Source organism: Sinocyclocheilus rhinocerous, unplaced genomic scaffold (assembly GCF_001515625.1).
Source record: "Sinocyclocheilus rhinocerous isolate Xijiao unplaced genomic scaffold, SAMN03320098_v1.1 scaffold603, whole genome shotgun sequence".
NCBI lineage: Eukaryota > Metazoa > Chordata > Actinopteri > Cypriniformes > Cyprinidae > Sinocyclocheilus > Sinocyclocheilus rhinocerous.
Window position 1 is genome coordinate 1,631,112 of NW_015656630.1, and position 17,383 is coordinate 1,648,494.

Consider the following 17,383-nt stretch of genomic DNA (forward strand, 5'->3'; position numbering starts at 1 on the left):
GTTACAATCATCCGGGTTTAAATAGCGCACAAATTTGGTATATCAAAAAGTGTATATTTTTTAAATGTGATTGTTGGTATATTTTACCAGTTTTTACCATACTTTCAAAACAAAAATTAAAATAGGAAAAATATGCAATATGAAAATAATTGAAGACAAGATTTGGTTTTTAAAAAGCCTTTTTCCAAAAGGTACATCTGGAAAAAGGGGGGGTCGTCTTATAATCAGGGTCGTCTTATATTCGGGCCAATACGGTACTACCCATTACTTCCTGCATAGTTACTTGTTAACAACGGACCATTATTCTAAAGTGTTACCCAATTTTCTATAACATCATCAATATTTGGATGGACAAAACAAAATTTGCATCCAATATCTGGATCAGCAGAATTAGCATGCATTGTGAGCAGCTCCAAACTGAAAATGAACCCAAATCGAAGTTTACACATTGACCCCTGCACTTACATGAAAGGATGCAAACTGAATTAGTTGGGGTAGGATACATGAGTCTTTGAATGTGGGCGGCTAGATTTTTTCTACCATGTCAAGTTGAGGTCAGAGCAGCATCTGAGAGTCAATTGGGGACAAAACTCAATGTAGCGAGCTCAATGGCCTGAGAGTTCTCTACAGACCAGGTGTGGGATCCTTCATGTGTGAAATCCCAGATTGCCATTCTGCATTCGGATGCCCGTCCCCTGTCCACTGTCTTTCCCATGTCCCGTGTTTTGGAACAGCCATCTTGAAGCTGAATCTGTATTTAGTGAAAGACTGGCTCATTGACCACATTAACGGTCGGAGCTGGTGAATCTCATTGACTTTGCCAATACCGACTGTTGTTCTGAGTCGTTGATTTGGCACACTTTGTGGGAGCGGGTCGATGGCTATGTTTGGACTCAGTGGAGCAGTGTTCAGGTCATTGACTGGATCAGTGCTCTATGTCGTCCTCCAATGACTTATTTGAGAACGAGCTCACACTTCGAAAGAGTCGAAACGAAAGATGAAATTTCTGTTCGCAAAAGGTGACCTCCCAAACCGTTTCTAGCTTGCAAGTGCTCTGTGTTGATCGGACACGACTTGAGTGGCCAAGGGTCAATGAGCACAGCTGGATACTAGAACAAGTCTGGCACCCTCCATCAGAACACAGGATTAAAGTCTCTGTACTGCTCGAACTCTCTCTAACGAACACAAACACCTGCTTACTGCGAGACACCTGTTTCTGATTATGAGTATTTACCTCGGGATGTTTTTTCCCCTGGTGAGCATATTCATTTGGCACATCATTTCATTTTATAAACATTTCAGAGCATACTCATAACTAGTCAGGAGGTTGGTGTTTGTTTAGAGTTTGTTCGGAAGTATAAAGTGAGGGGGTGAGGAGAAACATGCAGACAGAGAGAAAACGTTGTTAATACTTCAAATTATTTTTGCCTGGATGAACCTTGTGAAAAAAGTTTAAACCAGCCTAAAGAGATTTTGGTCTCTTAGCCTGGACAAAACTGGCTAAGCTGGTCAATTTTGCCAATTTTAGGGGAGTTTTGACCAGTTGTTTGCTGATCAGCCACTGGTGTCTTGGAAATCATTCTAGACCATTTGAACATCAGCTTCCCTGCTTGGCCAAGGGTGGTCTATTTTGCTGGTTTTAGAGGGGTTTGGGCTCTTGTCAGCTGGTCAGACTGGGACACCAGCAAAATATCAAAACAGACCATCTTTATAAGCTGGGAATCTGGTTTTCAGATGGTCTAACTGGTCTCCCAGCCTGACCTACCTGGCTAGGACGGTCTATTTCACCACTTTTAGGGGAGTTTGGCCATTTGCCTGCTGGTCAACCAGCTAGATCATGTAAAAATCAGCTTCCCTGCCTGGCCAAGCGGGTTAGATTGGTTTGATAGGCTGGGAATCTGGTCTTTAGATGGTCTAACTGGTCTCTCAGCCTGGCCAAGCTAGTCAAGTTGATATATTTAACTGGCTTTAAAATTTTGGTTTGGATTGGTTTTGGTAACTTTCCAGCTGGTCAGCCATCTCCAAAAAAAGCAGTCTAACCTTATAAGCTGGGAATCTGCTCTTAATGCTCTTAAGATGGTCTAGCTGGTCTCCCAGCCTGGCCAAACTAGTTAGGTGGGTAGGTAGGTTTGTTTACATGGTTTTAAATGGGTTTGGGTATTTTGCCACCTGGATGACCAGCTAAACATCTATACCAACAACTAGACTAGTTTAGAATGTTTTTTTTCAACAGTATACATCATAATAAAGTTTTGAAGCACCACAGATACAGTTAGGATGCATTTAAGACATTATCACAAATAGTAATCCACTAATACCACCGAATATACACATACCGAATGTAACACCAGTAGGATGATAGCATGGTTGTGGAGGGAATAAGTGCAGGGAGCAAAGAGACAGAAAGGAAGTGACTCTGACAGGCCCCATCTCTCTCCGCTCCTCCTCTCCTGCTCACCATCATTAGAGCAGAAGGGTGACGGACAGATAAAGGAAACCTTTTAATAACACTGCAACCTTTTAAGAGGGGGCACAATCGACAGAGCCCACGGGCGAGCTGGAACCAATCAATGCGGCTGTGCCCTGCCATCTCCTAGCCTCCCACTCCCTATCTGTTCCATCTCTCTCCCGCTTTCTCATTCTGTCAGTGGAAGGGGAGACATCTTCCACCTACAAACTTCTCTGATTAAACAGTACTTTTCCTCCTTATTAGAAGCATTCCCTGCTCTCCCTGATGGGACTGACTCTCACTCTGTCATTAGCAGCAATGCGTTGTACAGATAGAGGACGAGGTATGTGATAGAATCGCTCATCTGAGGAAAGATGCACTGATGCTGTGGTGACATTTTAACAGCTGGTTGTTTTGCCTGTCTTTTCCTTTACATTCACATGTTTTTTAAGTTCTCACTAAGATTAGAGAAGTCTCCTCCCACATAGTCTCTCGCCTGGGGAGTAACTGTCATATACTTTCTCTCTTAATTTTCCTTCCTGTTGCTCTCGCTCTTTCCATAGTAAGCTATTATTAAAGTCCAAACTCAGCCATGTTCCATTTATTCAGAATTGACCCGATTAACTCAACACAAGTTTTTATTATCCTTGATTCATCATTGCACATTATTCCAAACACAAAATCTGTCTCCATAATCTTTCATAAAATGTAATGACTTGCTCTGCCACTTAAATTACTTTCTGTTTTTGCATTTACATGGGCTATCGGTTAATGTTAACCAACAGCCATTTAAGCTCTGTCTGCATACATTCTGATACAGAATGCACATTTTGTTCAAAGTCTAATCTTACATTTTTTTCCTCATTGACTCATCCTGGAATAGGTCACATTAGGTAAAACAGGTTTTGCTTTTAAATGCTGGATATAGAATCACTTTTTAAAAATGACTTTAAAGTATCTTGTTTTATGTGTGCATCATATGAATAATTAGTACTTTTGTGACATAACTACTGTTAAAGTGAAGCCTAATTAAAGACTAATCTTAAGACTACACAACTGCACATTCAGTGTTCTTTGAACCACATTAACACTTTTTAGCACCAACACAGACGCTGATCAGTATTTGATAATGAGCTGTAAATCCTCACCACTGATCTTGATGTTTAAGAACCAAAAGAAGAATCCTATAAAACTGAAAAACAGCATTAATCAGGAGCTGAAGAGGGACAGCACTCTCATTAACGATTTTACTGCCTCGTTGCCCTTGTCCTTATATCATAAAGGAGGGGTGACCATGCATGGAAAACAAAACAAAAATGAATTATACTCATATAAAGTCACTTTCAGATTCGCGTTCATTTTCAAACTGATTTACACAGTTGCAGAAAGTTGTTTATATATTTAATTAGAACTTCTGTTATGAGGCTTTGGTTTATGATTTGCTATTTTTACAAGCACGATTATTCATGCTTGCATATGTGATGCAGCAGAAGGACAGAGGATAGTCCCGCAAAACAAAATATGAAATCATTTGTGAACATATTTTCTGGAAATTATTAAAAAAACATAACTGAAAATAATTATTTGACAATGCAAGCAAGCTGTCTTCATTATTAGTCTATAATCAGTTCACTTAAACATAAAATTATTTATCATTTAATGTGACCCCATATGATTTTTTTAACCCCATGGAATGGGTGGCCATCAAGCTGTGAAAATAATAATAATAATAAAAATTCTCCAAGTCTCCTAAAGCTATACAATAGATTTACATGAGGAACGTAATAAAAATTAAAGCCATTCACTTCAAATCTTGCTTGATCTTCACTGTATGGAAATGAGCAGCTTGGACATTTGACTAAATAGCTTCATTTGTGTTTGACAGAAGATAAAGTCAAACTGGTTTGGAATGCCATGATGTAAATGATGACAAAATTGTAATTTAAAGTGATCTATCCCATTAAATATGATAACATCATTATGAAGTAAACTCAGAAAAGTTTCCTTCCCTAGACAGAAGTTTGAATCACATGCATTCAAAGCCAAAGCTAGAAGCTGTGTTTATTTTCCCTCTTTTAAAAAAAGATAAAATCAAAAGAACGGAACGGTTTCCTGTGGAGGGAGTGCATCAGGCCAGCGTGTTACATGCCCTGCCAGCACACTTACACTGCTTTACAATCTGTGAAGATCTTTCCGGTCGAAATATGCTGCAGTCTGCCTGTCTGCCGTCTTTGCTGTGTTGTGCTGTGTAATTCATTACAGTTCACTGAATGTGACAAGAACTTCAGCTCACATTTCCTCTTAATACAAGCTACACAAAGAGAAATTAGGAAGAAGCGGAGGGGGGAAAAAAACTGTCAGGATTGTTAAAACCAAAATTCCTTGTCCAGCAAGCACATGTGCGACGAAGCTAAAAAACTGGAAGACACAGATAAGCAACATGAAACACCGAGACGTAAACAACAGAGGAACAGGAATAAAAAGGAACTCCAAATATACTGCGAAACAACAAAAGAAAAAGAGCAGCAGAACTGAAATCTCAAAGCAAAGTGGTTTTCCTTTCTGAAACCTTTCCCCCTTTTTTACGAGACACTTCTATGTGATAAAAAGCAGGTTTTCCATATTTGAGACAGGGTTAGTACACTAATACTAATACTTACACTAATGGTTCCTGTGGCTCAGTGGTAGAGCATTGCATTAGCAGCACAAAGGTTGTGGGTTCAATTCCCAGGGAACACACATACTGATAAAAAATGTATAGCCTGAATGGCACTGTAAGTCGCTTTGGATAAAAGCGTCTGCTAAATGCATACATTTAATTTAAATTTAATTTAATTAAAAATTAAATTAAATTTAATTTAATACAAGGGACGCAAAGGAGATTGAGGCAGAAACCACAAACTGCATTTGGAAACTCAAAGTTTCTCGCTCTTGCAGGCCTTCGGAATGTGAATACAGTCTTCAAATAAATATGCCACTCTGAACAGCAATGAGAGATGCGCAACGTCGGTGCCTCTGAGCCACGGGATGTAAGGAAAGGATTAGAAACACGAGTCCCGGTAGGATGGCTTTAACACAGAGATTCTTAGATGATGTAGAGACGACAGGAGTTTGGGAAGAGTCTTTTGTAAAGCAAGGATGAGATCCGACTCTAATCTGTCTTTACAATGGGTATCAGCTCTCATTTAGCAGTTCATTTGCTCTTTCAAAAGAAGAGGTCATCTTTTGTCGTAACATATGAACTACCCTGCACACAGCACATTAGCTTGATATTATGTGCTTTTGCTAAAGTACATTATGGATTTACATTTATGCCTTTGGATGATGCTTCTATCCAAGAGTGCATTCAATGCTTGCATTTTTATCAGTGTATGCTTTCCTGGAAACTGACCCCTTGACCTTGCTGTTGCTACTATATATACTTATGTATAAGCAACCGGCATCATTAAATTTAAATTTGTAATGGCAGATTGAAATGCAGGAGCGCCTGTGTCTGTGTTTGTGTTTATGAGCAGAAGAAGGGCATAAATAGACAAATCAATAGATGATAAGCTGCTGTGTCATCTCATTGGGACTGGCCAACTCCCAGAGGTCAAAGTGGTCAATGCACACACGCTATAAGTCTTTGAACACCTTCGAATCTAATCAATATTCTGAGTTTTCTGAGGATTTTTTTTTCTCCTAGAAAACTTTTCTACTTTAAAAAAATCTTGGTGAGTAGGTGCAGGTTTTATTTAGCTACAGTTATGCCCAGAAGTGTGATAAATCTGACAAAACCCCATAGACATTTTTTATGTTTTTTAAAGTGTCTGATCATCAAGGCTGCATTTATACATAAAAGCAATAATATTGTAAAATATTATTACAATTCTAAATAACGGTTTTCTATGTTAATATACTTTATATAATTTATTCCTGTGGTGATAATGCTGAATTTTCATCAGTCATTACTACAGTCTTCAGTGTCACATAATCATTCAGAAATCATTCTAATATGCTGATTTATTATCAATGTTAGAAATAGTTGAGCTGCTTGATTTTTGATTTTTTAGGAAGCTTTTCTTTGATGAATAAGACGTTTAAAAAGAACAGCATGTTTTGATTAATAACCTAGTAAATAGCATGTTGTTATTCTGAAAATGCAAACGTTTTTTACTTTTTATTAGTCTATTCTAATTAGATTTAAAGACAATAAAAGTCCAGTATATGAGCAAATTCATGATGAGCAATGGAATAACTAAATAAATCACAAATTATGAAGATGCAAATAAATGAATAAATACATAAATAAACTTGATTAACTGATTATTACAAAAAAATTGTAATAAAATGATGCTGGCTGGACTCAATGCATGTGTTCAAGTAGGGGCACCACATAATGCATCATACAGACGCATCACACAGAAAGCAAACTACTGCTGTGCCATGGCTCTGAATATGACCATGCCATAAAAGCCTAAAAAACCTCAAATAAAATGTAATTGCTAAAGATATAGCGAAGAGAAGTGAGACGAACAGAGAAGAGAAAAACAAATGTGTTTTTAAGCACAAGCACGGTGCCAACTGTGCCTCCCTGCTGTCATATGCAGCTGTAATTCCTCAACTGTTCAGTAGAGGGAGGAATGAGTACATAAACTTCAGACAAAGCTTTAGGACAACTATAAAGACTTCTCTAAAAACGAGTTAAATATAAGAACTGTGCTCCCATGAGCAAAGATGGCAGATTTCAAATCTGGAGATCATACGGCAGAAGAACAAGTGCCATTGAAATGAATGGAAATGCTAACAGGAAGTTTTCTCCTCTAGATCTCTCTGCTAACACATTCAATGGCCAATCAAGGCTTGAAGCTTGAGAAAACAGTACTGCTGGCACAACATATCATCTTTTCTCTCATCATACGTTTACAATAATTCCACATCTCATGAAATCTGCTATTTAACCAAACAAACAGAAAGTGCACATGCCTAAACCGTAGACTTAATTACTGCAAACACAGCTCCCCCGCAATCACACACAATCAGTGCAGTCTGACGGGAAGAGAGAGCCAGTTATCTGTCTTAGCGATCATCATATCTTCTTTTCTCTCCATTTTTCTCTCCCTGCCACATTTCTCCTCCTCAGACCACGAAGAGAAATAAAAGTATATTGATACATAATTCATCCACCGGAGGCTGAACTAAAACTCCAATATGCTCTAATGAGGAAGCCAAAAAGAGTGACTTCCCATTACAATTATGCGTTACAAGCTTTAATTGTTCCTCTTGAGAGCAGACGAGCATGAGGGTGGGATGTTGACGTGGGTGTGGAGGTAATGGAAAATTATTAGATAATTCGAGTTAATTTGCTTAAGCAAATTAATTAAATCAACAGCCACATGGAGCTCAGCACCAGGATATGAATTAAACAAATAAGGGTTGTGGAGTGCTTTTAGCCAGAGAGGCCAGAAGGATATTAATCTGTTTTCTAGTGGCACTGCTGGTAATTACACACGATGGCTTTATTTGCCACCATGACCTCTTTCTCCCAGAGCACATAAGAGATCGCTCGCACATACGCTCACACGTAAATAAATACTCATGACTACACAGATAAAATAAATGATCAAACTCATAAGAGACTAAAACCTGGTCACAAAGATCCACGCTAAGTGCTTGTGTAGTTAACAATATGCATAATACTTACAATACAATAAGGTATGAGAGGTTGTGCTGTATTGTTATTATAACCATGTTAGCCATGATGTGCACTGGATGGGTTTATTGCTTTAAGGGTTACTATATAAAATAAACATTTTGCATAAGAATAAAAGAAGATCACACAGTAACAGTATGTAATTCTATGGCTGCTTTGAAGCCATATGGTGAAGACGTGTTATAGCTGCTACTTAATATTGTAATATTGTGTTGTTTTGACACAACACAAACGAAACAAATGAAACAAAAACCTCAAACAACACAAACAAAACAAAAACCTCAAAACAACACAAACAAAACTTCAACACAACACAAGTGAAACAAAAACCTCAAGACAACACAAACAATACAAAACGTCAACACTAACAAAATGAAACAAAACAACAAAACAAAAAAGAACACAACATAACTAAACTTCAGCAAAAACAAAACAAACCTAAATTAAAAATAAAAGAAAAATATTTAAGTAAAATATTTTTTTTTAATTTAAAATAAAACAACACAACACAACAGAAAAAAAAAAAAACTTCAACACAACCAAAACAAAACCTAGACAAGAAAAACCTAAACAAGAAAAATAAATAAAATAAAATATGCCATGATGCTTATGTGGGAATGTGAATTTAAGTGGTAATGCACACAGAAACACCTATATGATACTGTATGTCTCAGTTAAAGTTGACCTCTCCACCCAACAGACAGCAGCAGACATTATAACTGCCACCCGCCACAGGCCACCAGAAAGTCATTGTGATCTAATCTGCTCTTCAGTTATAATTTCATTTCCATTTCTCTTCATCAGGAAGTATGACTGAACTCTCGCTCTCCTCTTGGCCCCACAAATCAAACGGCATCGTTAATAAACCTATTGATTCCACATATTAATGTATTCATCACCGAATACAGTGAGGGAGAGAGAACAGCTGCTCTCTTTATGGAAATCTCTAAAGATTTCATTAGCTTTTGGGGAGGTTTCATTACAGACCGTGGCCCTCTTCTCCTCCTGTTTCTCTCCACTCTGTTCATCGTCTGCATTATCGATTCGGAGAGGCGGACATTTTAATTTCACAAGTGAGCCACGCTCAGCCGACCTCTGTCACAGCGCAGCTGAGAAGCCCTAACGCTGTGTGTGACATAGGAGGAGAGGAAGAGAGACACAGAAAGCGAGAAAGAGGTGGAATTCAGTAGTAAATCATGAGGGAGTTTGCCCTTTTGAACACCTCATTGTGAAAACGAGAGTTATGGCACGGAGAGGTGAAGTGTGGACATAAATTTTGTTGTCTGAGGGGGGTCACAGACGCAGGGTTACTGTAGTTTGTCAAGGGATTAAAAGAAAAGTTCATCCAAAAATGAAAATTAATTTACTCACCCCCATTCTTCCAAACCCATATGACTTTCATCTAAAAAATAACATAAAAGTATACCATAAAACTGGTACATAGGAGTTGTGGGTTGTACTCAAAGTCTTCTGAAGCCTCTTAAGTTCACCAAAGCTGCATTTCTTTGATCTATTCTAATACATTTTAAAATGTAATTTATTCCTGTAATGGCAAAGCTGAAGTTTCAGTCTTCAGTGTCACATGATCCTTCAGAAATCATTCTAATATGCCGATTTGCTGCTTAAGAAACTTTTCTTATTCTTACTATCAATGTTGAAAACAGTTTTGCTGCTTAATATTTTTGTGGAAATCATGATACATTTTATTTCATTTTATTTCAAGGTAAAAAAAAATAGCTTTTATTTGAAATAGAAACATTTTTAACATTATAGTTATACAATTATTCAATCTTGCTTCTAAGTGATATTTAGATATTTTAAATAAAAACACTCATTAAGAAGCTTATTAGCATAACTTTTAGCAATTATAACAATTATAATGACATACGTTTTGGTCTGTTCCCACACAAAGCTATCAAATGTCTTTAGATGACCTGAAAAAGGACACACATGGTACCTGTATGCTTTTGGAAAAGAGCAGCATCAGCATTCCACAAACATAACAATGTCACTCGGGTTTGAACCACATGAGAGTGAGTAAATGATGTAGGGATATGCCGGTATCAAATTTTCATGTTGTGATTAATTGCTAATGCTTTTATCACGGTATACATTATTATCATGATATTGAAATTTAATTAAAAAAAAGTGTTGTTATAATACAGTATAACAGGTTTAATAACTTTTTTCTTATAACAAAAATAACTGAACATTTAAATACATTAAAGCAATACAGAAAAATTTTTAAACATTTTACACAGATTAAAGTGCAAAAGAATTATAAAGACCACTAGGGCATGTTTAGTCCAGATTAAAATGTAAAAAAGTTTGAAAATAAATAGCCTATTAAGTCTAAATATTTAAGTATTTGGCGCTGTGATGAACACCATAGCGAATGCAAAAATCTGAATGACTATTTAAATAATTTAAACAAATTTCAGAAACAGAAAGTAGCACAGCTGTTTGTTTACGGGTTTCCGGGGTAACGGCTGCATTTCTGCTGTTCAGTGCCATCTGCTGTCAGAGATTGAATGTGCGCTTTCATCCAGAGCATCTCTCACGCGTTCCACCACGAGCTTCTCATCCGTGCTTTGTTTACATCAGAGTGCACACGCACATACAGCGGTGTTGTGCATTGTGACCAGTTGATGGGAAAAGTATTATTAAAATACGTTCAAAATTCGAAATAATTTGAAATAAATAATTATTATAGGTATTTTTAAGTGCCCACGATAACAATATCGTGCATATTCATTATCGTGAATATATCGCATTACCGAATACTGGCACATGGCTAAAATGATGACAGGACTGTCATTTTGGGTTTAACTGTTCCTTTAAGATTGTAAACAGGTATACGCTTGATATTCTGTGCTCAGCTAAAATGCAATACAATTTGCAAGTCTCTTTTTTATATGATTGAATATGATTTGTTTCACTTGTTTTCAATTATTTTTCGGGGGTTATGTTCTGGTTTGGTGCCAAGCGTGAACATTTTTGACTTTCCTATACGAGACTTGAAAGTGATTAGAGTTTTGGAAGTCATATTGAATAAGCCTGAAGAACGAGAGGTGTGTGTGTGTGTGTGTGAGAGAGAGAAAGAACAAGCACAAAAAAAATCACACAAACTAAAGGCTTGCTGTAACAGAGAGATAGAGACGGGGATATCAATACACAGACCTTTTAATGGCATTCAAAATGCTGCCAAAGGACGAATGAAAGATGGGTAAAGTGGGACTAAAATAGAAGCCCAACAGAAAAAAAAGAGGGCTGCTATCTGAACAGGCTGTGCCAGATCTCAGATTACACCCTGAACTCACGAAGCAAACTCAATCAATACTCTTCCTTTTGTCATTTTAAAAAGGCACGGTCATGCAAAAACCTGGCTCGAATTAAAGCGGAAATGCCCACGCTGATACATGCGCAGATAGAGCCGAGCCAGTAGGGGATTTGGACGCATGACAGCCGCAGACTACAAATACACAGCTTCATAAAGAGAGATGACCCCAAAACGGTGAACTGCAAGCATCAAACAACATCATTTGCACAGAACCAAACACAAAGGAGCAACATCTGTGTGGAGAGGGAGAAATCACAGGAGATGGAAGCTCACCTGAATCCATTTGTCTGGCACGGCCATGGTCAGACGATAATCAAAGCCCAGTCCTCCCTCTTCAATGGGCCGGCACAGGCCTGGCATCCCTGATACATCCTACACAAAATCCATGAGGAATGGAAAGCAGTAAAAAGTGTGAACATGTGCATTGCCTTTTGGAAAAATGCAGATTAAGCTGTGTCTTGGAACACCTGGCTTCTATCTGGTCCAAGCTGGTCATGACAAATATCTAACCATTCTTTAACCAAGATACATTTAGTTGGCAAGCAAAATGACATCAGATATTTATGGCCAGATTTACTAAATTAGCAAATTAGCATTAGAGTGCAATTCCATAAAAGCGCAGATGGGAGGAGAAAATTCTGCGGGTGATTCACTAACAATGCGCACATTAAAGAACACAGACACAGCCAGATAGTTTCTATAATGACCAGCGGAATCTACCAAGAGCAGCGCAAATTACCGCCTGCTTTAAGACATGTTCTTTAGGCTTTAAATAATGGCATAAATACCAGTAATTTGATGAGCTCAAACGTTAGTATATCGCGTTGCATGATTCATTTTAATACTCTCCTCCCTTAAATTTTGTGCACTGGCGCAAGCTGTTAGTAAATCTGGCCCTTAGTCTTGTTTTCTTAAAAACAAAATTACATTTGTTTTTTTGATTAAAACAAGAAAATTATCAGTAAATCAAGTAATAAAAATAATCTTATTCCCCTTTGTATTGTTTGTTTTTCTTGCACCACAGACATATTTTTTTTAAGCATAAACTCACTTAATCAGAAAAAAGACTTAATATCTTACATCACTTTGCTTCCCAAGTAAATGTATCTTGAATTAAGAATGTTTAGATATTTGTACTGGAAAACAAGACAAAAATACAGAGAAAGAGACTCATTTTTTTCAGTGTAATTAAAGTGAATGAGGACTAAAAGCCACAAATGACCCTGAAAGCATCATAAAAGTGCTCCAAACTATTTTTTCCATGTGTCCTGAGGCTTTTTATATCTCCCCTCCAGTAAGCCATTTCCTCCTGCAACAGGAGCATTGAATCAGTGAGTTGAACTCGAGTATCATATTAGTCCTATTTGTGAATGAATCATTCAGACTGGTTTTGTGAATTGGATCGACTGATTCATTGAAAATATTTGATTTACAATATTTAATTCACAAATCTGACTAATTTTCTAACAAATGTGCCAAGGATAGCTGTGGTGGATGTCAAGATTTTCAGTGGATAATGACTCAAATTCACACAAAGCTATTAACCAGTTAATATACCTTAGACCAGTTTAGACTATTTTGAACTGGAATTTTCAGCAAAGATGAAGCCAAGGTGCAGAGAAAAATTGAGAAAAAATAAAAACCTAAACAAAAAAGTTTCCCAATTTATATGCCACATTAGGGTTAAGAAAATGTAAGGACTGAAAATGGCAATCCAGAACACACTTTAACTGAAGGAGTCACTTTCTTTGGCAAAACTCTTGATGCTCAAAAGCAAAGTGTCCATTGGCTGGACAGTGAGAATGTTACTTTCAAAGGGTTTTTGAACAAAAACATTAATTCAGATTTTATTTTCTTGCAGTGAGAGGGTTTGGGATTGAGTAAATGTATGGAACGAATGTTGCCTGGTTTGAGGCAACCCTTGAGATACAGATTCCGTCTATCTTCAGCTGTTGTACTCTTCTACTTCCCCATTCATTCTGTACTTTTGATTAATAACATTGGCAGATGGGTGAATTAAAGCAATTTGAAAAATGCCTGCTTCTATTACAATCTGCCTGTGGGTCATATGAGACCAGCGAAGAAGAGAGCGAAACAGACTGTGGCGCAGATCCATATGGAGCCTGCCCCTGAAAATCTCTCCTGCTCTTTTCTTGAATCTTTTGGCTTTAATCACCCAATTATCAGCCTGATCCATTAGCCACAGCATTCAGCTCCGACCTCACAGGAGCTCAGCTTTAAATAAACACACCAGCACAGAGCATGAGAATAGAAAAGAATGAAATTAAATTTCCACTTGGGAGCGAGAAAAAGGTAATGGGAGCTGTAATTGGTGGGAAAGAGGAAAAATTATACCTCCTGTGAAAAAATAGAAATGCACCGCGGTGCAGGTAGACTCTCACCTCTGCTACAGTGATGCATTGTGGGTAGAGCTAGTGGAGAATGTGATTGGCCAGCATCAGATAGACAAGTGCATCTTCATCCACATGTATCCCGAAGTACTCGCTGTAGTTCCCCGAAAACGACGTGCCTGGGCAAAACCAGATAATTTGACTGTGTGATTCAGAGAAAATGTCCAGTGGGATATGGATTAATGGCATCACAATCTTTTCACAAGTGTAATCATTTTACTGTAATATGCACAGAGCGGCCAAGGTCTCCCATAATTTATGATAGTGGTCTAAGAGGGCCTTTCAAATCTATTCATGCAGTTTGTACTTTTCCTCCATATGCGATGATTCACAGCTTTATTAATACAACAGAAATGACATAGTTGACATGTCAGTAAGTTCAGTAAGTTTGTCTCATTTTCAGTAAAAATGAAATGTCTTTACATAGGATAAATGTTAGACCTACTTGAGAATCAAAAGCAAATTTGCATTGCATGTTTTCAGAGAGTTGGCTGCATCTGTCATAAATTTTTCTTAGCCTATTGCAAAATTGCTTTTTCTTTTCTTATTTTAAGCATGAATTAAACAATTCAGCGAGTTTAATGGTAGGATTAGAAAACTGGTTCTTATTCAGAGTGACGTTAATTTCAGTTTTCACAGTAAATCAGCATACAGCACGACTAGTGTAGACCGATTCCTGAATGAATGACTCTTATGAGCCGATTCTTTTAACTTTTAGTGAATCAGCATCCAGCACAACCAGTGTAGACCAACTCCTAAATGAATTAATCTTATGAGATGATTCACTTAGCTTTTAGTGAATCAGCATATAGCACAACCAGTATAGACCAATTCCTGAACAAATGACTCTTACGCACCTATTCTTTTAACTTTTAGTGAATCAGCATACAGCACAAACAGTACAGGCCGATTCCTGAATGGATTAATCTTATGAGATGATTCTTTTAGCTTTTAGTGAATCAGCATACAGCACAACCAGTGTAGACTGATTTCTGAATGTATTACTTCTTTTAGCCGATTCTTTTAACTTTTAGTGAATCAGCATACAGCACAACCAGTGTAGACCGATTCCTGAACAAATGACGCCTTTGAGCCGTTTCTTTTAACTTTTAGTGTAGCAGCATGCAGCACAAACAGTATAGACCTATTCCTAAATGAATTAATCTTATGAGCTGAATGATTCTTTTAGCTTTTAGTGAATCAGCATACAGCACAAACAGTATAGACCGATTCCTAAATGAATTAATGTTACGAGCTGAATGATTCTTTTAGCTTTTAGTGAATCAGCATACAGCACAAACAGTGTAGACTGATTTCTGAATGAATTAATCTTATGAGATGATTCTTTAAGCTTTTAGTGAATCAGCATCCAGCACAACCAGTGTTGACCAATTCCTGAACAAATGACTCTTAAGAGCTGATTCTTTTAGCTTTTATCGAATCGGCATACAGCACAACCAGTATAAACCGATTCCTGAACAAATTAATCTTATGAGCCGATTCTTTTAGCTTTTAGTGAATCAGCATACAGCACAACCAGTGTAGACTGATTTCTGAATGACTCTTATGAGCTGATTCTTTTTAATCAACCAAACGGAACTGAAAATATTAAATAAATGATTAAAAAAGAAAGAAAGAAAGAAATTTACCTTGATACTTAGATATTTTAACAGGAAAAGACCAAATACTATTAAGACAATGATTTGTTTTTACAATGAATGATGGCTTGTTTACAGGTGCAGAACAACTAACCGATGCCATGATGGTGGTACAGCATTGAAGTCACAGCATCAAACCTGAAGCCATCAAAGTGATACTCCTCCATCCACCAGCGCAGGTTGGAGAGGAGGAACCGCACCACCTCCCAGCTATGGGAAACAGAGAAAGACATTTTCTCCAGAGCTTCCACATAAAATCGACCCTTGTCTGATGAAATAAGAATCCAAAAATCAATCAACTAGAACACACTCTGGTGCATATAAATACAAAAAAAAAAAAACATGTCAAGCTGTTCACAAACGACACATTCTACTTGTAATATCTGTTCAATGAATGACTCATCTGCCACAATGTTTTCGAATTATCTTCATTTGGGAATTATCTTCAATATTTAAATGTGCAATTAATTGTAATTTTTGTAAAATTGTGTTTAATTTGATTGAGTAATTGGCATTTCATGTAATGATTTCATTTAAGTTTTAATTGATTGACAGCGCTTAAAACACACATTTGAGTAATGGATTCGTTCTCTGATTAAATAGTAGCTGTAACACAAGGTTGGTTGATTCAGCCCAAAAAGACAGATGGAGAGAGAAAGAGAGAAACAGGCAGCAGGAGCAGCAGGTTGGGCGGCTGGTGGTGGTGTGATTCCCTGAGGAGAACGATGAACAGTGTGTGAATGAGGAGGAGATGAAACTAACTCAAGACTGAAACCATTCTTTCGTGAGAAATGGCACTCTGAGAACAGCCTCCTGCTCTCCATTTATTGCTCTTACTGCTTACCTTCGTCCTTAACTGTTTAAATCCTGCATGCAGAGTATTACCCTAATAATGTCCTAGACCAGGGGTTTTCAAGCATTTAGATGCTATGGATGCCAAAATATGATGAACCCCTTGAAAGAATTATATGCATTTCATATACAGCCAAGACCCAATTATTCTGTGCAAGAAAAGCATTGTATTACATCTCACATGTTGTTTACTACTGGCTTTTATATTGTCACTGCACTGAAGTCAAAGCTAATTATAAAATTTATTTAAAACTACAAAAAAAGAGACGACAACGGAACTGGAGAAGATGGCATTCTTTCAATCTCCACAAAGACTTGTGATGTAATGCTACGTTTTATAATAAATGATAAGACACTTGTTCTTTGCTTTGTTTTATTGTAAATAAGAAGGCGTAACATTAAAATATATGAAAGTGCAAAACACACACACAAAACTCAAATACGTACGGAGGGAGGGGTACTAGCAGACCAATCACAGCGCTTGCGGTCCGTGTAGATTTGATGCGCTGTCCTATTTGACTTAATATCCTAATGATTTTTGGCATAAAAGAAAAATCGATAATTTTGACCCATACAATGATTTTTTGGCTATTGCTAAAAATATACCCAAGCGACTTAAGACTGGTTTTGTGGTCCAGGGTTCAAGCTTACTGAAGGCAAGTAAACATTCCAAGTATTACTTACAGGCTAAATAATAAATAAATATATTACTCAAAAATACAAATTAAATAGTTTGTTTTTAGTATTTTTAAGTTTTTCAGATAGTAGCCTAGCTATAGCCTACTACAGACATTTCATAAAGTAATAAATGTAAAAATAATCTTCACTGTATACATTAAATATAGATGATTCTTATTAAAGTTAATAAGTGATTCAGCCAAGAGCAGTGAGTGATTTTCTCCTTTTCTTTTGTTTGATTAACATTTATGATGCAGTCGGCGGCTGCAGGTTTACGCTGTTGCTTTAAGATCTGACGCATAG

At 37.2% G+C, this 17,383-nt stretch overlaps 1 protein-coding gene across 1 annotated transcript in view; it reads right to left on the bottom strand.

Annotated features, from left to right (window-relative positions):
• Positions 1-17,383, bottom strand: part of LOC107720547 (1,4-alpha-glucan-branching enzyme) — a 146,815-nt gene that overhangs the window by 48,063 nt on the left and 81,369 nt on the right. The window contains 3 exon segments of the mRNA XM_074560110.1: positions 11,755-11,853; positions 13,884-14,011; positions 15,645-15,760. Coding sequence (XP_074416211.1) covers positions 11,755-11,853; positions 13,884-14,011; positions 15,645-15,760 — 343 coding nt within the window.